This window comes from Marmota flaviventris, chromosome 17 (genome assembly GCF_047511675.1).
Source record: "Marmota flaviventris isolate mMarFla1 chromosome 17, mMarFla1.hap1, whole genome shotgun sequence".
In the NCBI taxonomy this organism is placed as follows: Eukaryota; Metazoa; Chordata; class Mammalia; order Rodentia; family Sciuridae; genus Marmota; species Marmota flaviventris.
Genome location: NC_092514.1, coordinates 59,086,078 through 59,113,080, shown reverse-complemented (window position 1 = coordinate 59,113,080; position 27,003 = coordinate 59,086,078). Strand labels below are relative to the sequence as shown.

General features: G+C 50.8%; 1 protein-coding gene across 1 annotated transcript; it reads right to left on the bottom strand.

The window, feature by feature from the left end:
• On the bottom strand, positions 1-26,784 carry Mpp2 (MAGUK p55 scaffold protein 2). The gene is made up of 14 exons (XM_027947117.2): positions 26,773-26,784; positions 26,496-26,546; positions 23,997-24,060; positions 19,236-19,354; positions 7,320-7,472; positions 7,019-7,168; positions 6,464-6,691; positions 5,602-5,733; positions 5,383-5,488; positions 5,241-5,309; positions 4,852-5,013; positions 4,081-4,283; positions 3,796-3,924; positions 1-2,518 (listed from the first exon to the last, which is right to left on the bottom strand). Exons 3-14 carry the CDS (start codon positions 24,025-24,027, stop codon positions 2,342-2,344), a joined length of 1,659 nt encoding a protein of 552 aa, XP_027802918.1. The 5' UTR covers positions 24,028-24,060; positions 26,496-26,546; positions 26,773-26,784; the 3' UTR covers positions 1-2,341.
• Between the last annotated feature and the right edge of the window lie 219 nt (positions 26,785-27,003).

Here is a 27,003-nt window from a genome sequence, read left to right as displayed (position 1 = left end):
TTTGCTTTCACATTTAATCAAAGAAAAAAAGAAAGAAAAACAGAGAGAAAAATTCGAGAATTGGATGGTTGAAGGAGGGGACAGAGGAAGGGTAACTGGGCTGGGATGATGTGTGGACCATGGGGGGCAGGGTCTATATTCTCTTCAGGTTTCCCAAATACAAGAGTCCACATGGGAGGAGGCAGGACAGAGTCACAGAGCTAAATTGGTGGACATGTACACCTGTTCCAACCCAACCCTGGCCTTGTGCCAGGTGAACCAAGGATGCTCCCAGCCTCTGCTCCCACCTGCTGGGTGTCCTGAAGAGTCATGGAGCAGGGCGCTCAGCAAGGGAGGTAGGAGGCTTCAGAGGAGGGACCCAGCCCTGCCTCTTGGGCATGCACAGGAGATACACAGGAAGGGGCCAGGGGCCAGCTCTCTGGCATGGTCTTTCAGTGAGAGGGCAGCTGCCAAGCACATCCTTCCCTGCCTCCACCTCCAGACCCCCCAGGGGAGGTGGGAACTGGCAAATAACTCCAGGGCCTCAAGTCCTCAGGAAAAATACCCCATTGTCCTCCCACTCCCAGTCACCTTAAGCTGAGGGTGAGGGTGTTGCAAGGGAGGCTGAGTCAAGGATGAAAAGGACACGACTAAAGGGGGAAAAAGTACAAAGATGACTGCATAGTGTGTGCAGAGCTATGCAAATGAGATTCAAGAGCCTTGACATCTCATTTGTGTATCTATGCAAATGCAAATGAGATTCCTAATATAATAAATATATTTCTAACATTTGTAATAAATATTCTGTTTATTCTCCCTCCCCTTCCCTAGGAAATGGGCACACAGTGGTTCAGGGCCAGCTTTGGCTGACACTGCAGCAAAGACTGACTAGACACTCAGAAGAATCGGGAGGCTGGTGCAGGGGGGTCCTGGGGTGTCCCCTGTGAGGACAGGCTCACCTCAGGGAGGAATGAAGGGAAGAATGAGGGATGAGATGCCTGTGGACATCTAGGACAGGAGTCTTTCCATAAAAGGAATTCTATTTTACAAAACTGCCCTCCCTAAGGACTAGAGGGTGGCATTTAGGATAGGGGGACAATAGGAAAGTGGAGGAAGACATCTGGGAAGGGCCAAGGCTCTGGAGTCTAGAACAAGGGCCTCATAAGAAATGAGAGCTTATGGGAAACCCCCCATTAAGAGACCCCAAAGAGTAACCTCCAAAAAAAAAAAAAAAAGAACCCTTTGCCTCCCCTCCCCCCAAACCAAGCCTCACACTCATACACACCAGGGCCAGAGATACAGAGCAGGCACCCACCGCAGCATGTGGAATGACAGGCTGCACAGACCAGAGTGGGAATGGCACTCCTGGGGAGCTGCTAGAGCCACCCGTCCTTGGCCAAGCCTGTGCTCACAGCCCCTCCTCAGCCCCACAACCCAGGAAAGCCTGATGCGATGGGCCATCTGGGCCCAGCCAGAAAGAGACCAAAATGGGAAGAGGTTGTGGACAGTGATCACAATGTGTCCCTGCCATGGGCCACGGGGAGTAGAGCAGGCTCCTTGTCATGGGGTTCAGTCCTTCACCAACCCCTCCCCTGCAATCTGGGCTGAGCCTGCGGCCCCTGCCAGCCTTGCACTTTGGGGAGCAGGGCTGACCTGCCAGGAGGACGTTGGAGAAGTCTGTGGAGAGACCTCGGCAGTGAGAAGCTGTGGATGAGGGAGGGACAGGGCAGCATCCCCTCCTGGGACCCTGCCCTTTTCTAAGGGAGCTGAGAGTTGTGTGGCCCAGCTGCAGCCACTGGCTCACATTTTGGCTCCTCCAGCCTCCACGATGGCCCCGACTGGCACCACTGCCCAGGCCTGCCTGGCTGTCGGTGGCTCCCCTGGCCACTTGGGAACAGCCCAAGGCCTGCTCCGAGGACTAGGGGTGAGAAGTGGGAGAAGCCCAAGAATAGGAGAGGTGTGACTAGACCAGAGGAGCAAAGGTGCCCAGGGGTGACAGGGGGCAATGTACCTACGGCCAACTGGTTCCAAACGACTTTTCTATTCTCTAGACTAAGCAATATGGAGGTTGCTCTAACACACTCCTGGGCACAGCTTGGTCCCTAGAGAGAGATATCTGGTGGCCAATGGACATTGGGAGTGGGCAGCACCTGGGCACAGAGGTGCCCCATGAACACCCACCTCCCTGGCAGTGCTCGCCTCTGTGCTGAAGCCAGGCTCAGGGCCCGCTGGGAGCTGTTATCTGGGGAAAGCCAGAGACCAAGGACGGGAGCTGAGGATCGTGGCTGGGGGTCATAGGTGGGGAAGGGGTGGTTTTAGGTTCTGGGTCACAGCTCAGGGGGAACAAGGTCCAGGTGGAGGCTCAGTACACCCAGCTGACAGGCACCCACTGGGGCTCCGTGCGCAGCTTCTCCATGGCAGCCTGGAGCTCCCGGAAGGTCCTTTCCAGGTTACTGTTGACCAAGCTGAGGTCAAAGTAGTGGCCATATCCCCTCTGGATGCGGCTGCTCTCCTCCACCGTCCGTCTCAAGTCTGCCTCCTGCCAGGCAGAAGGGGGAGGGAAATGAGAGCTGATCAGTTGCCACAACTCATCCCCATCATCAAGGGGGTCTCCAGCCTGCTCCCTCCCCAAAACCCATCACAGTGGAATGGATTCCGTGGCCAAGGAAGCAGGAGCCCCTCCCTGAACACCCCAAGAAGCTCTCGTGAGACCATGGTCAGATGGGTAAGTGGAAGGAAGGAAGGAAATAATTTTTAGTAAGTGCCAAGCACAGCACTGAGCACTTTACCACCCACATCATCTTTGCTACAAGGTAGCAAAGATTAATAATCTCCTGTTTAAAATGGAGAAAACTGAGGTACACGGCCCAGCAGGGTCTGCCTGCCTCCCATGTCAATGCTCTCCCCAGTCTGATCAGGCCCCCTTACCCATGTGGCACGAGAAATGGTACCAGGGTACACCTGGGCACAACTGGTACCAGGGCAACCCCAACCCTAGATTCTGGGAGCAGGGCAGGGATGGGGGAGGGAACTGAACAACTGACTTAAATTAAGAAGAAGCCAACAGTATCCCAGCAGCTCCACGTGGCCACATTTGTTACAAGCAAGAGGTTCCCAGAGCAAGCGCCAAGGGAAGGCCCAGAGCAAGCGCCAAGGGAAGGCCCAGAGCTCCCCCAGGGACCATCAGCAGGATGGAGCCCTACTGGAGGCAACCTCTCCTGAGACCAGCAGTGCTGACTTCAGGCCAGAGAGCTGCAGTACCAAGTGTAGCCAGCAGAGGGACGCCTGAGCTCAGAGTTCTGCAACTCTACCCCTCCTGGAAGGTGGAGTGCCCTGGAGTCGGCCACACCAGGCAGGTGAGCCTCTTCTCCAGGCCCTCCTGCTCCTTCTGCTAACTCATCCCTCCAGCCACTGTCCACCTCTGGCTTCCTCCCTCTCTTTCACCTTCCCCATCTCTAAGCACCACCAGACTCACTAAGCTCACCTCTGCCCCACAGTTCTTCCACTGGCCCTCTAGAACTTCCTTTGGGCCCCACTCTGTTCCTGAAAAGTGGACGAAGCAGTGGGCCTAGAATCAGAAGCTCCTCTGCCCCAGGCTAGCTGTGTCCCTGGCCCACTCTGAGACGGCACTTCATTTTCTCTCAGACCTCCTGCTCCATATCTACCAACCAAGCATCAAAAGTCCCACCTCCCTGACAACATAGGTGGCCATCTCTCTCTTTTCCCAATGCCATCTCCTTCTCTGCACCAGTTGAGCCCATCCCCACCTCCCAGGAAGCTTTCAGACCCCTCCCACCACACCTCAGAGCCCCTCACCGTGAGCTGCTTGGTGGACACTCCACTCTCCAACGCGGCCCGGTTCATGGCCCGCAGGGTCTCAAAGTCAGGAGCCTCAATGAATACTACGTAAGGGACAAACTCAGCTGTCCTCAGCACCTTCACTGCCTGCAGAAGAAGAAGAAGGTGGGGAGGATATCCCCACATGCGTCCTGGTAACAGGAAGGGTATCCAGGGTGACTAGGGGTGGGCACCTGAGGATGGGCAAGAAAGGAGGTCATGGGGTTCTGTCAGCAGGCTGGGAAGGAGCAGGCCGGGCGGTACCTGGGGGTTGACATCCAGCACGCACACCTTGCCGGTGGCGACCACCCCCTGGATGGAGTCGATTCGTGTGCCATACAGGTTGCCCTCATACTCTCCATGTTCCAGGTAACGCCCTGCACGGATGTCGGCTTCCATTTCCCCGCGGGACACAAAGCTGTAGCCCTGGCCTTCCCGCTCTGAGTCCTTTGGCCTTCGGGATGTGTCTGGGTGGGGAAGAAGGGCTGAATGGGCACAGGCAGGCCACACCACCTCAGACACACAGTGCACACGGTAGAGCCCTCACTACAACTTCCCACAAAAACACATACACACAGGACCTTCAGAGAGCACCTAGTCCAACCTAGTGCTCACAGTTGGAGCCCAGAAAGGGCAATGTGCAACACAAAGACACACCGCAAGGGCCAAACAGACCTGTAGTCAGTACTGTCCTTGCCTCTGGAAGCCTGCAGCTTTCAACAACCCCCACCACACCGGTTATGTATTAGGAAACCCTCCTGCCACAGGCCACACACAGCTCAGATCCCTGTTTCACGGGGCTGGACACTCACTTTTTTCCCCACAATTCTTAGCAAGGGAAAGAGTTGGTAGGACACCTTTCTCAGCTCTCCTGAATTGTAGTTCCCCTTATCCACCCACAGAGGGCGCACACCCTACAGCTCACACCCAGAGGTACCACCTGTCCTGGTGCTGATGAACTTTGGTCCCAGACGGGGCCCCCAACACAGCTCCTGCTCCCTGACCCTCACCCAGCAGGGCCCAGCTCCTACTCACAGGGCACTGTGGTGCCATAGCGATCTGGATCCCACATGATGAGCTTGTTCTTCAGGCTGCGCCGGCCCACACCCTGAGCCCCAATCAGCACCAGGGTTTTCCGGCGGAACGGGGGCATGCGGGCCACCTCCTCATAAATGAGCAGCTCATGGCGGTCAAACTCTGGACAGAAGGAGATGGGCACTGCTCAACAGATTGCATCATGGGGCAGGCAGGCAGGGACAGGGCTCTCGGAGGTCGAGGATAAAAGAGCTCCGGACCAGGGAAGAAAGGGTGAACCAGGCAGGGCCCAGGGACAGGTGGGCAGCCTCTGAGCCAGAACATATTTACAAGTCCCTGGGGGATTTCTCATGTTTGAGGAGGACAAGGAGGGGGACACTAATACCCACCTGCATTCTTGGTGGTCAAATACATCATTCGCTTCTTTTTCTTTCCTGAAAGGCTGCCGCACAGGGTCCCTGGCCAAGGGAGATGGGTGAGTAAGGCAGGCAGGACCATAATGGGGCTCTAGGAGGACGGGGGAGCTCCTACCTGAGGTGGGTGTCAGCTCCAGGTCCCGCTTGACAAATGCTTTCCGCTTCTCCTCCAGCAGCTGACTGGGGATGAGGCCGGCACTGCCCCCTTCCACGTGGCATGCCTGAAATGGACGTGAGCCAACGACCCGTCTGAGCCAGAGGGACCCTCTCTGTGCCCTCACCTCCCCCCCCACACACCATACCTGGAGACACTGCAGGAGCGCCCGCGGCTCACCTGCCACCAGTTGGCGTCGTCCTGGTTTACGATCTGAAGCAAATCCCCGGCGTTGAAACGAAGGCCTGCCTCCTTGCAGGGGATGAGGCTGTCTCGGGCCGGGTCATAGTCAAAGTGGCATTTCACAAATACCTGGGCCCGGGAATGGGTGAAGGGTCAAAGGAAGGAGCCAGAGAAGGCTCTGTTGGCATGGGTATAGGACATGGTCCACCCCCTCCCTTCACAAAAACCCGAGAGGCTGGCATTGCCTCCCAGAGGAGCCCTGCCTCCAGGCCTGCCTGGCTGTTCTCCTGGTCCACACCTCTCCTCACATCTAGAACTAAGACTCAGATTGAGGAATGCGGAAACTGCTCGGGCCTAGGGCAGACCTTCAGACTGAGGAGGCAGGATCACCAGAACAGAAGACCCAGGCTCCTAACCCTGCATCCACCCCCTCCTCCTTGGAGGAGAGGGCTCTGGTTGACAGAGGTAGAGGACCGACAGGGGACCTGGGCAGAGCAGACAGATCTCCACAATCTGCCAATCAGGAAGCAGTTGTCCAGGACCCGAGCCTTGCACAATATTGTGCACCAGACGCAGGCACTCACTTGTACACTCAGGTATCCGAACTGTAGATGCACAGTCTGCTACACATGCACGGAGTGCCTAAGCATAATGTCTGTAAACCCACGAGCTCATGCACATGCACAACACACAGAGGCTCCACGTGGCTGGCATGCAGGTCCCACTGTCTGTTTTGCCTCAAAACAGGTTGGAGAGGAGAAACTGCATCCCTGAAAGCTGGGGGGCGGGGATCGCTTGGAAAAGACCCAGCCATCCCGTGGATGTTTTGTGGATTGGGGTGTTAGGCAGACGGGCCCACCTGGCGGGGTAGATGGGGCTCCTGGTAACTGGGCAGAATCTTGAGGATGACGCTGCCGCTGGCGCTGCGGAGAAGCTCCTGCAGTGCGCGGGGGTCACTGCCCACTGGCTGCCCATTCACCTCCTTGATTATGTCACCCACATGCAGCAGGCCTTGTTGGGCCACCATGCCCCCGTGCAGAATGCGAGCGATCACCAACTCGCCACCTTCCACACGGAATGTCACGCCCTGTGGGACAGAGGGTGTGTATGATAAGGCTCCCCTGAGTCAGAATATTCAAATGGGTCTCCTGATGGGCCTTCCACTGCAGGCTCCACCGGCCCACCTGCCTTCACAGTCCTCTCCTATCCTTCTGCTCACTTATCAAAGGCACTGACACAGTCCGCGAAGGGCCTACGCACAGGGTCTGTGGCTCCTGGGTCTACAAGGTCCTTTCCTGGGCAAAGCTGAGCCCATCTTCCTCTTCAGCCCTCACCTGCCCTTTCTTTTCCCCCATTGGTTATTCTGAATCCCTGCCCCACCAGACCCGCCTGGGGCCCACCCTGTCACCCTTACCAGATGCTCTCCTGCAGTCTTGCGGATGCCCACCATACGCACGGCATCAGGAGGGACCGGCTGGTTGCTGAACGTAGGGTCCAAGCCAGGGCTAGGAGGTGGTGTCTCATAGGTCTTTGAGGCTACTGAGTCATGCGTCTCCAGGAGGGACTGGAGATGTGATGGGAACAGGAAGGACAATGGGGCAAAGCCCTGTGGTCCCTTCCCATCCCAGTTCCAACTTCCTGCCGGTCCCCTTCCCAGGGGCATGTCCCATTTGACACACCCTCCTGGTCCACCACTAGCCCCAGCAGCCAGAAACCTGGAAGTGGGGCTCCTGAAGGATGCGCGCCAGCTCTGCGGCTGTGCTGCTCTGCTCTGCCAGCTGCGCCAGGTCCCGCAGGATCTCCTGAACCAGTTCCAGGTTGTTGTCCCTCACGGCTTCCAGCTTTGTCTCCTCCAACCTCTCATGGGCCTAGGGGTGGGGACAAAAACACGTGAGACTGACCATTTCCCCAGAAGCCTTGGGGTGCCAAGCAGTACCCCTCAACCCTAGGTTCCAGGCTCCAGTCCCTTCCCAGCTACTAGCTCCAAATCCTGGCTTAGTCTGAGAGATCAACTCCAGCTCCTCCACACAGCACACTTGGCACACGTGCATCTCCTGCTTTCTTCTTCCTCCCCCAGATGTTGAGGGCTCAATTTAGGGGACGGAGAATCTGCAGGACAAACTTTTATTCCGTTCCCTTGACACAAAGTGTCATAAAAAATCATAAAATTGTCCCCATCTCCCAAGACCCTACAGGTGTTTGAGTTCAAAGATAACTTCTTGGGTGAGATTTTGAAGACCCTGGAGCCCAGATTAGCAAGATAAGGATGTAGATTAACATCCCCAAGATCCCCGGGACTTGAACTTGGGTTTCCAATGTTCCTAATGAGGGAGGAGACAAGAAATCAGTCCACGGTGCCAGGTGAGGGCCTTGCACCTGCTTGCCGCTCTACGGACTCTGGGCTCCACGACAAGGTGCTCTGAAAAGAGAATAGGAAGCCTTCCCCAGTGACCAGCCAGTGAGGAGAGTTGTGTTGAGTGGGTTGGGGACAAAGTAGGTCCATTTGTGACATACATATGAAGGCCATTTTTCTATTCTGATTCATTTGAACACTAGTTGAAGTCACTTCATCTCAAAGCACTTCCTCATGCACTTCTCAAAACCAAAACATTCTGCTCCATAAACCACGATGGCATTTCCACACACAAGACATTCTATCATTGATACATTGACAAAACATTATCTAATGGACAGTCCATATTCAGTGTTCACTGTTGTCCCCTTATGATTTTATTTTTTCTGATCCAGGATCCAATCAAGGATCATGTGTTGAATATCTTTTTATTCTTCTTTAATTTATCAATTGATTGATTGATTGACTGTGGTACCAAGGATTGAACCCAGGTTCTCTTAACCACTGAGCTACATCCCCAGTTCTTTTTTTTTTATGTTTTATTTTGAGACAGGGTCTCACTATGTCCTTAGGGCCTCACTAAGTTGCTGAAGTTGGTCTTGAACTTGCAATCCTCCTGCCTTAGCCTCCCGAGTCACTGGTATTACAGACATGTGCCACTATAGTCAGCTCTCCTTGAATCTAGAACAAATTCCAATAACTGTTAGATTTTCAGGACATTTTTTAAAAGTCTGGGCCAGTAGTTTGTAGACTGTTCCACAACTGAAGTTCTTCTGATTTTTTCCTCATGATTCACGTTAAGGTAATCATTTTAGTAAGAGTTCTATAGAGGTGACCTTGTCTCTCCCATACTTGGAAACCAACAATCCCTCACTAGCGAATTAAGCCTCCATTTAAGATCCTTTCCTGACTCAATTATCCTACTACGAGTTGCAAAATTGTGATCCAAAATTGTGTAACTCCATCACCCATCCACATTTATTAATTGGTATTCTACTATAAGAAAGTGCTCTTCCTTCTCCCCCGTCCCCACCTCTTTCTCCATCCCTCTGAGTTATTGTACATTCTTTTTCTCAGTGTTCTAGCCCATTACCTCCACATCTTCACTGGCTTAATTCATCCCAAATTTGTCCAGGAGGGGGAGCCTCATTCATTCCTGCATCCCATGGACAGGTACCCATCAGTCCTTGAGCCCCTTCTTCCCTTCTGGGCACAGCTCACTTTATACTTTCCCTTTCCCAGGTCTGGAATCATTAGTTTCTCCAAGGTGGATTGACAGGAAATGGAATTCAGAAAGAGGTACTCGCTGCTTCTGGGACACTGTTTCTTTGGCAGACATTAGCTGATACTGATAGCTTCGATTAAAATCAAACTCTACAGGATTTCTCTCATTTTCCCCCAATCCATTTGCATCTCCTTTCTCCTTCAGTGACAACGTATTTCAATAATACCCATCCATTTACTTAATTGTTCTGTCCTTCAAAATTCAAGAAAGTTTTAGAATTGACTATCACAAATCTACTCAGTAAAAATCAAGATTTACCTGCAGTTTTCTTTGATCTCAGAATACCACTAAGTTACACTAAGAGAAATGTTCTAGATCTCTGCTGTCCACTTGTGGCTAGGGAACATTTGAAATGTGGCTGCTATAACTGAGGTACTAAAAGTTTTATTTAGGCATGTTAGTTTATTTAAGTATTATCTTAGTTAATTTTTGCTTCTATAACAAAAAAAAAAAAAAAACGCCTAAGGCTTAGTAATTTATGAATGATAGAAATTTATTTCTTACGGTTCTGGAGACTGGGAAGTCCAAGTCAAGGTCAAAGTGCTGGAATTTGGTGTCTGGTGAGGGAATTCTCACATATACTCACATGGCAGAAGGTGGAAGGGCAAAAGGACCTAGTTAATTCCCTCCAGCCCTTTTACAAGGCAGCTAATATCACTCATGAATGATATTAGGTGGTTGTGACTCAACCACCTCCTAATGACCTCACCTCCTGATACCATTGCATTGAGGATAAAATTTCAACATGAATTTTGGAGGGGACACAAACATTAAAATCTTAGCAAGCATTTAAAGTATTTGAATAGTCACACATAGCTACTGGCTACTCTATTAAATACCACTACGGCCTTAGAATACATCCCACTCATCGTGTACGTCAGAACACTGTGGACAAGGTTACTTAAATTAATTCCTTTTTCTTTTCTTTTTTAAAATTTATTTGTTCTTTCTAGACATACATGACTCCTTTTCCTTTTTCTGTTTGATTAGCACAATGTAATATACAGATATGTATACTTATCTGAACTTAATTTTAGAGTTTGCTTTTATCATTTTTAATATATAATTTTATTTTCTAAACATGTATAGCATATACAGGGTTCAAATTTCAAATCCATATTAAAAGTAAACTCAAAGAAGTAGCAATTCCATCCTTGGCCCCTTTTCCCCATTCACCCTCAAACTCTAGAGGTAATCTTTTTGGTTTTTTTTTTTTGTTTTGGGGGTGGGTACCTGGGATTGAACTCAGGGGCACTTGACCACTGAGCCACATCCCCAGCCCTATTTTGTATTTTATTTAGAGACAGGGTGTCACTGAGTTGCTTAGCACCCCACTTTTGCCGAGACTGGCTTTGAACTCTCAATCCTCCTCCAGCCTCCTGAGCTGCTGGGATTACAGAAGTGGGTCACCATGCCCAGCAAGGTAATCATTCTCATTTCTTTATTATTTATTTATTCTGTTTCTTTTTTCTTTTTTTTTACATAAAAGGTAGAACACTGTATACACTCGTTAATATCATGCGGCTTTGGTTGGTTGGTTGTTTAATTTATTTAGATTGTTGTCTGGTTTTTTATTTAATAATGTGAGCTAGAAATCATGCCACAGCACTACATGGGGTGGGGTGAGGGCAGATTCCTCTAATATTACTATTATTTTGATCCTGGGGACTTGCCACTGAGCCATGTCCCATTTTTTACTTTTTGACACAAAGTCTCACTGAGTTGCTTAGGGCCTCTATAAGTTGCTGAGGCTAGTCTTGAACTTGCAATGCTCCTGCCTCAACCTCCCAAGTTGTTGGGATTACAGGCGTGTGCTACCACGCCCAGCTTATTTTTATTAATTACTGCATTTGACTCTGTTGTATGACTGGAGTCCTACAATATATTCAACCAGTCTCTATGAGTATTTAGGTTGCTCCCAATCTTTTAAAAAATATTTTTAGTTGTAGTGGACATGTGGTGCTGAGAATTGAACCCAGGGACTCACACATGCTAGGCAAGTGATCTACCACTGAGCCACAACCCCAGCCTGCTCCTAATATTTTTCTATTGCAAATCATGCTGTGGTGTGTAACAGTGACATGGTGCTCTGTACCTGTGGAGAAGATCTTCCACGTAAATTACTAGAAGTCTCCCTGGGTCAAGCAGTAAATATATGTGCAGTTTTCTTAGATACTGACAAATTCCCCTCTGATTTTCCCCCACACCAGCATTGTTTGGGAGATTTTCCTGCAGCTCACCATCAGTGCTGATCAAACCTTTGAATGCCTGCCAGTCACATGGATGAGAAATGATCTCTCAGTGGGGTTCAATTTGCATTTTGCTTGTTACGAGGGAAGCCGAGCATCTCTTCATATGTTTAAGGACCATCTGTACATCTTTTTCTGTGAACTGTCTGTTTGTGTCTTTTGCCAATTTTTCTATTTGGTTTTTTCTTCTTCTCATTTTAAAATGTTCTCTCTATATTGAGAAGATTAGCCCTTTATTTGTGCACATCATTTCCCCCAGCTTCTCGTTTGTCTTTTGACTCTGCTTATGGTGTTTTTGCCATGCTAAAAAAAAAATTTTTTTCTTTAAAAAATTGCTTTACGTGGTTGAATTTATTAACCTTTAAAGCTTCTGAATTTCTACACATAGTTTTTAAAGGTGGGGGGTGTTTTCCTTATATACAGAATTATATTTTCTTCTAGGACACATATTTTCCCATTTAGATCCCTGATCCACTTGGAGTTTATTCTGATGAATGGTGTGAGGTATGGATCCACTTTGGTATCTTTCAAAATGACTATCCACATGTGCCAAAACCATTTGTTAAAAATCCAGAAGAAAATTACTGTTGAGTGTTTTAGATGTAATAATGGTAGTGTGACTTTTTAAAAAGAATTCTTATTTTTGATTCAGATACTAAAATATTTATAGATAAAATCATATTATATTTGAGAGGGAGGGCTTGAATGAAATGAGATTGTCTGTGAGTTGTTAAATGCTAAAGTGGGGTAATGAATGATGGGGGTTCAGGATACATTTTTGAAATTTATCATAATGTTTTTTAAGCCCACGAGATAGAGAGTTTTCTGGGGTTTGTTTGTTGTTTTTTGTTTTGTTTTTTGGAGATGGGGTCTTGCCATGTTGCCCAGTCTGGCCTAGAACTCCTGGGCGCCAGAGATCTTCTTGCCTCAGCTTCCCCAATAGCTGGACTACAGGAGTGCATCATCAGGCTCATCTCAAGATAGGGACAGTTTAATAACGCCTCATAGTAATCCAGGAGGATTCAGTGAGATAGACACAGTGGTCGGCACACAACAGGTGCTCAACAAAGGCTAGATCCTTTCTACCTTCTCTTCCCCAAAATGAGCCAGGAGAACACAGCCTTGGTGGCTCAGCAGCAACCTAAACCATCTTCTGCCTAGCTGAGCAGAGTGTTCCTGCTGGGGAGAAACAAATAAATGAAGGGACGAAGGACTAGTGCCTGAGACAAGAACAAGCATCAAAGCATTGCTCTTCCCCAGAGCCCTTATATAATCTACAGTCATTGAGCACAGCATGGCCCAAGGAGCCCCTGAGTGAAAGATGGAGGCTTCCAGGGTTCTTCATCACCACTGTGCCCAGGCCAGTGCTGGAAATAGGAGGCCCCAAGAACCAAGTTTAGAGAATGAACAAAGACAGCACTCGGGTACTAATGATCTCACCATGGCAACCCTAGCAGGGCTCTTTGGGGTTAACGGAAGACAGCTCAGGCCCAGGGATCCTGAGGTAAACATTAGAGAGGTTGCCTATTTTGGCTTTAGCACCTTCTGTTCCATGGATGGAGGGAGGACAAGTTTCCAGAGAAGACTCACTTGACCAAAAGGGAAGCCAGGTGCCTCCTAAATTGTATATCCTCAATCTTTGACTTAATGACTGCCCCCCCCCCACCTTCCCCCAGCCCAACAAAGGGTGCTCCATTCATTACTCCTCCTTTGGCTACTCCTGAACGTCTTACCCACAGACACAAAAATACAGCTCTCCAAGATCAACCTTCACAGCCCAGAGGAAATTTTAACATTGGATCATACTGGGAGTAGTGGGAGTCGTGGCACATGCCTGTAATCCCAGAGACTTGGGATGCTGAGGCAGGAGGATCACAGGTTCAAGGCCAGCCTCAGCAATTTAGAGAGGCCCTAAGCAACTTAATGAGACCTGTCTCAAAATTTAAAAAGGGGGAAGGGGACTGGGAATGTTGCTTAGTGGTAAAGCATCCCTGGGATCAATCCCCAGTGCCAAAAAGCAAAAACATTGAATCATTCAAACACAAAGCAAACCCTTCAGCAGGCTGATCTAAACAGCTGGCTGACCAGAACTGAAAACACCCAGCAGGTATCACAATTTCAGGGAATTTGAAAACTCAGAATTGGATTAATTACAATACTGGGTTCATGATATGTTCTCATCATTGGCTTGTATATGATTCCTTGGTAGGTAGTTGGAATTGAATTAGATTATTTTTAAAAACATAACAAGGATCTAAGAATCCACTTCCCAAAATCAAAAACAAGGCTCTTGGCAATATCCTATACCTAACCACCACCACCATTCCCAGCTCACAGAAACCACCATCTCCATTCCCTGTGTTCATTGTTCTCAGGCTTCCTGTGTAAATTTTATTGTATCTGTATGTATTCTATGTATTCCTGAAATGAATATAGTTTTTAGCTATTTTTTTAAATATATTTTTTAGTTGTAGATGGACACAATAACTTTCTTTTATTTGTTTATTTTTATGTGGTTCCGGGAATCAAACCCAGTGCCTCACGCATGCTAGGCAAGCGCTCTACCACTGAGCCATAACCCCTGCCCAGTTTTTAGTTATTTTTAACCTTTAAAAAAAAGGAAATCGTGCTATATACATAAAATCCTGGAAGGCCTGATTTTTTTCACTTATTATTAAGTGAGCAATTATTTCACCTACTACTTTTTTTACTCAGTAGTATTTTGCTAAGATGTCCTTAATATTCACTTAAGTGATTTATGCACACACTGCAATTATTAGAAGCACCAGAACAGGAGGGTGGTTTGAATTCCTGTGGTCACCAAGTGGTTCATTGCTGAGAGCCATAGCTAAGTAGGTACGACACATGGCAATTTCCTTGTCAGCCTATCCCATGTTGCTTAGAGGAAGGACTTTCCATTGTGGACCCAGGTCATTTGCAGTGACTTTGCATGAAAGTGACCTTGCTCAAGGACCAGGGCAGATCCGGGTTTAGGGTGGATCAGGGTTTAGGGCGGTTCCAGGTTTAAGGTGATTCCTGCTGGGAATAGGGCCTTGAGTTCCCGTTGAGTTCTCGCGGGATTCAGAGAGTATTTGGGATTCAGAGCCCAGTGGAGAGTGTGGATTTCCCCCAGAACATGCCTGTAGAGTGCCGGTGTGAGTTCGGGAATAAAGAATTGCTGTTTGAATCTACAAGGCTGTGAGTGGCTCGGGATTTTGTGCCCAGCCAGACTGCGGCAGTTCATTCTCTGAAAATCCCCTGCAGCAGAGCAGGTAGTTAGGGGTAGAGGCAGCACCTGCACCCAGCTCTGCTGCCTCCCAATCCAGAGCCCTCAGCAGGCTGCAATGGAGGAAGGTGCAAAGCTTTCCCCTCCACCCTCCTGCTCCAACCCCTCTGATCTTGGCAGAAGACAGGGAATTCTTATTTGAAACAGTGGCTCCTAATTAAATGATTCAAAAACTGAATGAAGTTCCATATGATGCAAGCTGAGGAGACAGAAGGTGTGCCAGAAAGTGAAGGAACTCTCCCGTCTGGGTTTGACAAAGGTGACCCAAGAGACCTTAGCAAATGTGATGCAAGCAGAGGTTGGGCAGGTGCTTGTGAGGCAGGAATTATCTTCCCTTGCTAGGGAGACCACCACATGAAGAAGCAGAGGCTACCCTCCTAAGGAGCAAGGCCTGTCCAGATGCTGCAGTCTTCTCTGCTGAGACACGGGACATGTGGGTGAGGCCACCCTCGGCCACCCAGCACTTGCTGAGCAGACCCAGAGTAGAAAAGCCACATGACCAGCCCCCCAAAACATGAGAACTAAATCATGGTCATGTCCCTCTGTTAGTCTCTACCTTCCAAGATGCACTCTCCAAGGGCCTTGGCTTGCTCTGCCAGTTCTTCTACCCCAGCCTCACCTCAGCCCTGGAGCCCTCATGAGGAATTCAGGTCCATGGCTAAGAACATAGCATAACTTTTTTTTTTTTTTTGGTACTGGGGATTAACCCCAGAAACTTTACCACTGAGCTACATCCTCAGCCCTTTTTTTATTTTTTATTTTGAGACAGGATCTCTTTAAGTTGCTTAGGGCCTAGCTGAGCCTGGCCACAAATTTGCAGTCCTCCTGCCTCAGCTGAAAAACCAGCCTCTATCTCAGAGCAAAGCCTGTCCAAGAAAGGGACATGACCTTTGTCCTTGGAAAATCCCACAGAGCACTCCTAGGCACATTCCCACCCTGCTAAGTTGTTTATCTACAAATAACAGGAGAGATCTGCTGCGCCAGGTGTCCCTGACTCAGTCAGGCTAGGTGGGGATCCATAGCAGCCCCCTAGCAGCCACCAATCAGCATGAGACAGGGAAATACCTGGGATGCCAGATAACCCTCCCAGTAGTTTATGGTGGTTGATAACATATTGGGAAACCATGTAGTTCAGCACATACACCCCTCTTGGCTTAAACCAATCAGTTCAAACGAATACCCCTTTTGCACTGACCAATCACCCCTACCCAACTTGTTCCCGCCAGTGAATGTGCTAATCATGTTTTAGAGTTGTTATTTGATTTTCCCGCGGTGTGTGATGATTTGCTAAGGGATGCTATGATGTATGTGAAGTCCCTGCCCTCTCCAAAAAATGTATAAAAATGCTGCAAACCCTGGGCTCGGGGCCTCTCAGCGTCACCAGTTGCTGTGTGTGCGTGCGGAGGACCGAGCTAGCTCGCAATAAACACCTCTTTGCTGCTTGCATCGATCTTGGGTCTCTGGTGGTCTTTGGGGGTCCCGAATTCAAGCATAACACAGCCTCCCAAGTCCTGGGATTACAAGAATGTGCCACTGCACCAGGATACAGGAGAACAACTCTTGATGGTTTAAAAAGCACTATCAAATCTATGACCTCCACCAGCTCCACCATGACTCTGAGAGCTAAGCATAATTCTCTCTGCTTCTCAAAGGAAATAACCAAGGTTCAGAGAGGTTGACAGACATACTAAAGTTACACAGCCAATCAGTGAGTCTTTGGATTCCAAACTCCATGCTCTTTCCTCATTATCTCACGTGGATTAGTTCATATATTGCCTTCCCATGACTCTCCACTGGCAGGAGTCTCCACAGATAATAATTTTTTCTAGATTTCTGAATGTCACCTGCTTTGGATTCCTCACCTTGGCCTTGCCTGCTATTGGGAAACCTGCTGCTAGATCCATGTCAGTCCTCCCAGATGCCAGCCACCTGCCAGGGATTCCACCTGCTGTCTACAGCCAACCCACTGGATTTATGATCTTCCTGCCAGACTTGACTTTCTTTCAGAACCCTCAACTTTCTGGGTCTGTCCCCTGGGTTATAGACGTTAAGGTTCAAATATCCACATATTCAGCAAGTCAAATGCCAGGGGTCCACCCTAGAGAAACTCACACAGGTGCAGAAACAGATGGACAGGAGGTTGTTCACTGCTGCGCTGTCCTTATTAGAGGAAAATCAGTAATGATGTAGCTACTTCTTGGAAGGGGAACCAATAAATAAATTGGGCTCTATTAATAAATTAGAATAACACCTGACAGTGAAAATTAATCTATCTATAATTATGGCAATAATTATACAACTGTATGAATGAGAAATCTCAAAAACAGGCAGTTTATATTGTTATCCCATTTACATAAAGTTTAAATATGCAAATAACAAGGGTATATATTGTTTGTGGCTAAACACAAATGTAGACAAGAATAGCAAACAGTCAGAAATTACATCATCAATCTCTAGCTAGTGTTTACCCTTAGGAAAGGGAAGCAATGGAAACAAAAGAAAAGGAGGTGTTGACAGTATCATACTTTTTATTTCTTAAAAAAAAAAAAAAAAAGAGCAGCCAGGTGTGGTGGCACACACCTGTAATCCCAGTGATCTGCGAGGTTGAGGCAAGAGGATCGAAAGTTTGAGTCCAGCCTTGGCAATTTAGAGACACTCTATTACAAAACAAAAAAAGGAGGGGGGGCTGGGAATATAGCTCAGGATAGAGTGCCTCTGGGTTCAATCCCCAGAAGAAAGAAAGAGAGAGAAAGGGAGAGAGACAAACAGAGAGAGAGAACTCCAAAGCCTCTATGGCTGACATTACCCTCTTGGAGATGGGTGCCTAGAAGGTTGCTATATTCTTTTCAGGGCTCACTGAACACATTCAGTGAGCACCCACTGTGCACCAAGCACCGTTTCAGGCTCTGAGGACACAGCAGTGAACCAAACAAATACCCCTGCCCTTGTGGAGCTTACATTCTCAATGTTTGAAATGTGCGTAATTCTTTGCTTTTATTTTTGAGAAGTGCATATAATTCCTGGGTCACTGAATGAAAAGCAACCTGTCTTTCTCCTGTTTCCTCCAATTAGACCAGTTTTCTGGCTTCTCTTCACCTGCTCTTAACAACCTCCAGGGACCTTCACAGACAATAATATGTCCAGGCTGTGTCCCAGGGACACAGCGTCCCATGCAACAGCTCGCTCCCTCCAGCAGGACGTGGTCTTCTTCCACACCCCACACTGAGGCCAGCCACAGCCAGCCTGTGACAGAAGCCCTACCTCTGCCCACCTAGCTATACTGCCTTCTCCCCTCATCACTGTCTTCACTGACTTCCTGTCACCCGTGCCACCATTCACTGAAGGGGACTGCCTCAGTCTTCCCACACTATGGGAAGAAATCATGGAGAAATCTAGGTAGGGAGCCTGATTTCCTACAACACCTACCTTCGCCTCTAAGCTGACCACAGGCATCCTCTGTACCTCACCTCTGCCTGGGACAGGAAGTATCTCTCCTCCTGCCCATGCCTGCTCCCTCAGCTGAAGGCACGCTGGTCCTCCTCCCTGGGGCACAGCCAGTGCTCTGCCACCCCACCCCACCTACAAACACCAAGTTCCACTGGTTTCCATGGAGCTCTGTCACCTCAACTCCACATGTCTCTCAATATCTCCAACTTGAACTACCACAAGGACCCTAGCTGGTCTCTGCCACTCCAGATGTGACCCTCCAACCGTCCTCCACATGGCTGTCAAAGGGATGCTCCTACACACCCCTATGCCGCCATCACCCCCCTGCTTAAAGCACACAAAGCCTCCTTGATGCTGTGTCCCTGGCATGGTCTCCAGTGCCCTGCACAACCTGCCACCATCTCCACAGCTCACTTCCTTTGTCTCTGCCTGGGGCTCCAGCAGCACACCAGCACTCAGTCCCCCATACACTTCCAACTCCCTCTCACCCCTGTGTTTCTGCTTAAGCTCTTCCCGGGGGGCCCAGGATGCCCACCCCTCCTCTCATTCCACACTTGGCCAAGGGGGCCCTTCTTCCAAGAATCGTCTGCAGCCCTTGCCTCCCAGACTCCGTCCGTTAGGCGCCTATTTTCTATACTCCCTCCCACCCAGAATGCTGTGCATCTGTCTCTAGCATGGCCATTAACAAACTGTATTATAATTTTCCCTTCTAATGACTCTCCCATCTGATACACCTACACAAACACCCAAAGGCAGAGAGATGGGCAAGGAGAACTGTGGAGATTACAAGCCACCGGCATGCTCACCTCCCCCTCAAATCAGGCCCCCCACAAGATGACAGTTACCAACATTTATCTACACATTCACTGGCCAGGTGTGGGGGCATCTTCTTTACCTGCAGCCTCAGGGTCATCACTGGGGTGTGATGTTTTCCACACACCCCTTTGGGGCCTCTTGTGCCACATGTCCCATTCCCAGTGCCCTTATGCCCACCTCCCTGGAGCACTGTACCTTGGCCAGGGATCTGACTATGGGACTTTCCATAATGCCTCGAAGGAAGATCAAGTCCAGCTCCGCAGCCCCCGTGGCATTGGGGAGAGATCCTAGGTTGTCCAAGACTTGCTGCATGGCTGTGGGGAGGAGGCAGGCAGTGAGACACTCAGGTACAGACTGGGCACAAAAGATCCCAACATACCATGATACCTCCTCCCACCTCCACTCCTACAGAAGCCAGCCCTTCCCTTCCTGCTGCATTGGCACCCTAAGCCTTGAATGCCTGAAAAAAGAGGAACTAGGGGCAGGAGGCAGTTCTCTTGGCCTATTCTTTCCACCCTAGGTAAGACCATCCTGGCAGGCAGAAGGTTCCAGGCAGCAGAAAGTGGACTCTGAGGTGGGGGAGAGAAAAGGAATAAGGTTCCAGATTCTGCCCTGCAACAGAGAACCACAGGCTCCTCATTCAACCTCTGGATGGGTTGAAACCTCAGGACTCAGTCACCTGCCACGGGCAGGCTCAGGAACAAGAGAGACAGCCTGTCCCTGAGTACAGGCCTAAAATCAAGCAGGCAACCATTCAGGAGGCCAGGCCAATGTGGGGCACCACTAATTCAGTATGGCATTGCACAAATCACTGACCCTCATTGGCCTCAGTCTTTCCCTTTGGGTCTGATAGACAATGATTTGTAATCACAGAGAAATTAACATGGATAAGTCAAAGCAAAGGCCTAGAATATTGTCAGGAGCTGGGGAAACAGGCACCCCAAGACCTGGGATGGCAATATATACCCAAGGGAAGAGGTCAGACCAAGTCATCCTAAGAATGAGCACTCAGCATGGGATGGGCAGGAGAACACCTGAAGCTGGACCACAGCAATGGCCACCAATATCTGAAGTGAGGGCTGCCTTCACCCACTTCTAGAGGTAGTAGCTACAGGCTGTAGCAAGTTCCAGGAGAAGGAAAAAAGACTTGGAGTGTGCCCAGCTGGGAGCAGAGATGGGCACAGGGTATCATTACTCTGCCACCCTGCCACCCACGCCTACATCTGCATAGCAGCACCCAAGCCCTGGAGGAGAGGGGTAGATCCCTCAACACTCTTGTCAGTCCTCTCCTCCTTCAGGAAGTACTGGGGGTGGCAGGAGGGTGCGCTGAACCGAGCAAGATGGCTCAGGGACTCCTGGGCTAGCATCCCCTTCTTGCTCCTCTTTTCCATCTTCTCCAGAAACAACTTGGGAGCCTGCTCTCCAGATCCTGTCCAGGCCTGGGCTTGGCATCCATGAGCGACCAGTAAGGTTCTCCACGGGCTCAGAAGCCAGCGATCCACCAACACTAGTCATGCCAGCTAAGGCTGGGGACTGAGTCAGGGGAGATGGTGTCCCTTGCCTAGGCCAGTTCTCCTGAGGGCCGAGCCCCCAGACCTTTCAGGCTCCCAGGAGCCCGTTCCTAGGGCACCCCCCTTTAGATGCCCCAAAACCCGCGAAGGGGAGGATGAGTTAAGGGGCCAGCTTCTCCCCAGGTCTCCCTGCTCCATCTCTCCCTACCTTCCCTTTGGAGTTCCGCTTCCTCAGAGGAGCTCAGGGATATCCCCTCCAAAGAGGCCCCGCTGCCTGGGCTGCCAGCCATGGCGACCCCGCTCCAGGATCCCAGAGTAGCCTCTCACGCCGCTGCCTCCCCAGCAGCCTTCCAGGCCAGACCCGGGCTGCACTGGTGAAGGCGGGACTCGAGGAGCGCTGAAGAATCAGCCAATAGCAAGGCTTTGCCGCCCCGACCGGCTAGCTCATTGGCCAAAACCCCGGGCGCTGCCGAGTGGGAAGGGGCGGTGACTGGTGGGAGGAGGGAGATGGCAAGAGAGAGTCACCCTTTGGCTGGCCTGATCCCTAACATTAAGTACCACTGGAAGTGGGGAGGCGGCAGCTAAGAGAAGGTTTGGGGGACGACGGGATCAGTATGATGCCCATTGGGACTGGTGCAGTGCCCAGAGACCCTCGCCTCACAGCCTGTGGGCAGAGGGGTCTTGGCCCCATGCTGTTCCTACATCCTTCTTTTCTGGAAGTCCTTCGAACACGCCCTGTGCCTCCTCCTCCCTGAGCCTTCTGACCGCTGCTCTGTCTCTTCTCCAGGCCCTATTTCCTATGCCGTTTCTCCAGACCCTATGACCCCTTTAGTCAAAGGAAGCCCCCGGGAAGAACGGGTCCTCTTCCTGGAGGTAGTGACATGAGGCAGATACCTCAATTCAAAAGTCCCTCATTTGCAGTCGACCATTCCTGCTGTCCGCTCTGGAGAGGGGTCACCGCCAGGGCAAGGAAGCCTCAAGCCCTCCTGAGCCTGCCTCACATGTAGCTTCCCTCCCTCCCCATCTCCCATTAGCTGGGCCTCGGGATGAGGGGTGCTGCCCAGGAGGCCAGTCAGGCATCTTGGAACGAAGGGAAGGAAAAGGTGAATGCATGTTCATGCAGCAGAAATAAGGGTGGACAGGAGGGAGGGACTTGGAAGTTACTGCAGTCCACTGCCCCATTCCTCTAAGGTTCTGTACCCCTGAGACCACCACCAGGGAGGTGCTGCAGCCACCAGTCAGCCATTCCCTGAGGAGTGGCACCAGGTCGCCTTGCACCCCTGGTTGCCATGGCAGCAGGCAGGATTACACACAGGACAGTAACCCAGGTTGAGAGAGATTTAAAGGGACAGCTCAACCTGAAAGCAGTCCTGGATCCTTGCCTTGATTCAAAGAAAGGAGGGAGTCTGGTGAAGGGGAAAGAAAGCAAGGCTGCAGGTCAGGGGCAAGATCTCTAAACTCTCAGCCTGTGTCATTGCCCACACATTTCCCAACTCACCCCAACCCTCAGGAAAAGGGCTCCTCGCCTTAACTCAAAATAGAGGTGGGGTCTCTCTGCAAGAAGAATACACTCAACACCATTCTGTTCCCTCCAAAATGCCAAGGACCATAAGGGGCTGCAGGAAAGGGTGGGAGAAGGACCTTGCTAGTTTCACCCTCTGCAGAACACAAGCAGGGATGTCCCAGGGAAGGAAGGCAGAAGGGGAAGGAAGCTTGACCTCTGAGGTGGGGCACAGCTGTCTCTCTGTCAGTTCCATGGGAAATATAATGACCACCAGATGATAAGGTGCAAAATCCAACATTAGATTTTTGAGGTCAGGGGCTAACAGAGACTGGAGTGGTGGCAGAGGGCTGGTTCTGAGAAGAGAAGCAGTTTGTACTTCTTGCCTTGGATATAAGAAGCCAGAAGCAGCCCATGGCACCACATCCAGGAGATCAGAGACCTCAGGAGTCCTTTGAGAAAGCAGGTCCCATACCCATACCCCTGAGTCCTACACTTTGTCCCCACCATGCCTCCATCAAGTGACCAGAAGCAGGGAAGCTGAGTTGTTGGGACTGCTCCTCCCTCTATTTCCCTGCTGGGCACTATTAATGGGTTTACTGGGCAGCCCCAGATTGAAAGGCCTTTAATCACAGGCTCAGGGATAAGTTTAATTAACCCCTAAGCTGCTTACAAGTAGGGCTCAGGCAGACTGAAGCAGGGAGAGAGCTCAGGGAGCCAGCAGGCTGGACAGGAGATAGAGGCGCTGAGCCCTCCAAGGCTGTAGAAACTGAGACATTCCTACAGTCCCTCCACTGCATGGAGAAGAAGCCTTTCCTAGGCGACAAGGGTATCACAGGGTAGGTTCTGGCTTGCTACCAAAACTACCTTCACACTGGAAGTTATTCTAAGCAAAATGGGAACCCCAAAACATCTTGCAGAGTGAACAGAAGGACACAGGGCAAGGAAGGAGCTACACTGGAGGCATCCAAGCAGGGGGAGATTCAGATAACTCAGAGCAAAACCAGAGCTTGCAGGCAGTTGCTAGGCCCCTTAGACAGCCTCTAGCACAGGGAACACAATCTGGTGGGTCCCTGAATGCACTCAAGGGGATCCACAAGCCCCTGGAGTAAAATGCAAATTTGGGACATGAAAGAACATGTCTATGGAGAGGGCCCATTGCTGTCATCAGATTCTGAGAGATCTAGGACCAATAAAAGTTAAGATCTTGTCCTATCACCTCATCATAGGAAAAACAGGTCCCCAAAGAAAGGTGACTGACTCAAGGCACAAGATCAATGTCATAACAAACAATTCAGCAGCAGCAGCATAATTGTGAATGTTGCTCACAGGAACATGCTCTCCTCTGTTTCACATCAACTGTTTGCAAAAGAGGAAAATCAGGCTCCTTGAGGTTCAGCAGCTGGCTCCTGGCCTCTCCCAGTTTGAGCACCCCACTCCCTTGCCCTGAAACCTCCTACAGAACCATGTCCAGACATCCTGACCTGGTATTCTTGCCCCTTCATTTACAGTTTCCTATACCCCTATCTTCTCCACCTTCAGCACATGCTGGTCTAGAGGTCATGGCACCACTGTGCCACTACAGTCCCTTTATCCCCAAGCCATTTCTAAGCCTTAGTTCCTAGGCCACTTCTTGGGGGCACTTCTCTAACCAGCTTTGCCTCCTGCCATTGCCCTCTAGCAATAATATGCAGATTGTATCTGGAACATGCGCTCCTGGCCTCCCCACAGATGAGTTGTACGGTCTCCAGCCCTCCCTTGGGCAGGGGAAGGTTTTATTCCTCCTTTCTTCTATCCTATCACAGAGAGGAGATGACCAGAATGAATGGGTGAGTGTTTGGGGGAGTAGCTGTGGAAGTGTCTGACTGCTGTTACCACCCCCAAATCTTTGCCTGGCAACCTCTGAACCACTGAAATTAGCTGACAGCCTCACCCACTTCTTACCAGACTCAGAGTTGGTGGCAGCAACTGGCATGGTGAGATCAGCAAGGGCTCTGAAATGTTTCTCCTGGAGGGGGAGAGAGGAGGATGAGAAGGTACAGGGAGTAGGAAAGGGACCCCCTTCAGGAACAGCCCCAAAGTAGGGAGAGGACACTGCTCAGAGACTGGGAATTGGTTAACAACAGATATCCCAAGCATCCTGGGAGGCAAGAAGAGTGGATTACATGCCCATTTATGAGGAAGAGGAGACTGGGGAGGATCAGAGAAGTTAAATGATTTGCTCAGGGTCACAAAGCTAATAGAAAGCAACAATGAAAATCCGGGTTTTATGACTCTTAAAAAATAGTGTTTCTGGTGGTGCACATTGTGTAATCCCAGCAATTCAGGAGACTGAGATAGGAGGACCAAATATAAGACCAGCCTGTATAACTTGGCTAGACCCCCTCTCAAAAAAAAATTATTTTTAAAGGCTAGGGATGTAGCACCCTTGGGTTCAATAACACACTCACACACACACACACACACACACACAGAGAGCAAAAAATAGTGTTTCTGCCTACCATCTGTCTTTTTTTTTTTTTTAAGTGGGAGATATGTAGGTATAGTCCAGAATTTGAGTCAAAAGCAGGGCAGCAAGTGTTCCCAGACTGTATGCTCCATGAGAGTAAGAACCACATCCATTTTATTTGCCTCTAGTACCCAGGCCTAACATGATGTAGATGTTCCATAAACATTTGTATCTGGCTGACAGGAAGAATATCCTACTCCCCAAGGCCTGTTTGGCTTCCTTTCTCTCTCCTCTCGCTTTCTTAGCCCAGAGCTGAGACACAGAGAACAGGGGCTCAGGGCAGAATTAGGCATGGACTCTGCAGCCCCAGTGCCCATCCCAGGGCCTCCCCAAGCTAGGTCAGCTCCCCTTCCTCCCTTTGCTTTCCTGGGTATGTGCTGCTGGATAAAACCCTAATTCCCCAGTTGCCATGACAACAGAAGGCAGTGGCTCACAGCAGGGGTGGGGGAGTGGGGGGAAGCAGCTGGCAGTGCCCACTTTAGGACTGAGTGCCTACTGGGGCCTGGGGGTTGGGGAGCCACAACTTTACCTCCTCCCTCCCCCCCCAAAAAAAAGATTCTTCTCAGAGGAACTACTACCTGATTTCAAAAACCCCTCTGTGCTCCATTCCTCTCCCAGGCCTGAGACAGTTACCTGCGCTCAGGTGGCAGAAATTGCATAGGTACAGAGAATGGATGGCTCCCCCTCCTCCTGAACCTGCTCTTGAGGACGTAGGAGAAGCTTTCAGGGAAAGGAAGGAAACCGTTTCTCAGGCTAGGAGAAAAGCTCAGGATCCACTGTGCCAGCAGTGCCTCTGGTACCAATGCCCACTGTCCCTATTCCTAGAGAGCAAGGGGAGGTCTCTCCTGGTTGGTACTTCTCTCCCTGATAGAGGTACATGCAGGATCAGAGGGGAGAATGAGGAGGTGGGAAGAGGCAGGAAGGATCCTGTATGGAATCTCTAGCCCAGGAGTCTGGCCCAGACTGCCTGGGTTTTCTCCCTGGGGAGTCGGTTCCCACGGCGTCAGCTCTCTCTGCCCCACCCCCACCCAAGCCCCGGAGAGGGCGGGGCCCGGCTGTGCCCACAGGAGAACGGCAGTGCCAGGCAAGACAGCCTGGGTCCGTGCCAAGATCCGCGGCCCAGACATCGGGGAACCCGCACCTCGGCTTCCAAAAACCTGGGCCCGGATGCCCTCTCACCCCTGCCTCTGAGCGATTCACATTCCCCCAGAGTGTCCGTAGGAGAGGCAGGCGGGCAGTGAAAGGGGGAGGTTTCCTTCAACCCCCCGCCCACCCTCCATCCACGCGCGTACAAAGAGGTGTGGAGGAGAAAGGACTAACAAAGGCGTTTTGGAGACCGAAAGGTCGTGGGCAGGGCTGGACAAAACTGAGGGCCAGTTGATGGGGTCGAGAGATCGGGCCGACGTGCCCACATTTACAATCAGAGCGCCCCTGCCCCATGAACCCAGTCCTAACCCGCTGGGCGCTAGGACCTGGGGAAAGGGGGGCGTGTTGCGAGCCATCAAAGAAGGCTCTTTGCTTGCGCGCCCGCTGGAGACCAGGGGATGAGGTCACTGAATGACTGCCCCCCCACCCCCGTCTTCATTCCCCGCCACCCCCCTAGATAGACCTAACTTTCTGACCCTGGATCCTCTCTTCTGGCACTAATTCTCTTGCAAGTCCCCAGGCCTTAACCCTAGCCGCCCCCCACACACCGAACCTCCCTCCCCTTTACAGCCTGGGAGGCGGGGAAAGCAGTGCGCCCCCTTCCCGGGACCCCCTCCCAGAGAGGGTTGAGATGTTGGTCTCCTGGGGGGGCGGGGTAGCAAGGGGACTCTGCACAACCTCAGTCTAGCTCCCCCACTGCCGGAAGCGTTTCCAGCGCGGTTCTTACGTAATGCGGGGATTCAAAGTCCCCCCAATCCGCACCGCCCCGGGAGAAGAATCGCGGATACCTGAGCTCCACGCAGCTCGCCACCTCTGTGCCAGATGTCTCTGCGGAGCCCCTACCGTAGGGACAAGGGCCAGCGTCATTGGACAGCGGGGTTTGGCTCTCCCTGCCGGCGTCCCAGAAAGGGCCTGGGGGCAGGGGCTGCAGAGGGAGGGCACTGGCCTGTGGGAAGGGGCCGGGGAGTTTGGACCCAGAAAATAGGGCCTCAAGTGCCGAGCCAGAACTAAAAGGAGACAGGGGTCCAAGGGTGGGTGCAGGCCCAGGGGCCTGGGGACACCTACCTGCGCCCCGGGGAGCCCCTAGCTCCGGGCGACTCCAGCGCAGCCGGGCGCTCAGCGTTTATTGCTTGTCAATCGCTAGCCGAGCTCTTAAAGCGGCAAGTCCTCCTCTGCGCGAGGGGGCGGAGACAAAAAAGGGAAGGAGAAGGGAGGGAGATTAGGATGCGGCGGGATGACTCCAAGGAAAGTAGTCTCCCAGCAGCTGGTGGGTGGGAGGGGACGTGATGGTTAGGA

Bases quoted from the DNA above. Each gene is read 5' to 3' on its own strand.
- Mpp2 (XM_027947117.2), bottom strand. From the start codon at position 24,027: ATGCCAGTTGCTGCCACCAACTCTGAGTCTG. The intron at 6,692-7,018 runs GTAAGGGTGACA...TCTGTCCCACAG, and splicing joins AGACTGCAGGAGAGCATCTG to GGCGTGACATTCCGTGTGGA. The intron at 5,310-5,382 runs GTAGGAGCTCCC...TCCCTTGGCCAG, and splicing joins GGAGCTGACACCCACCTCAG to GGACCCTGTGCGGCAGCCTT.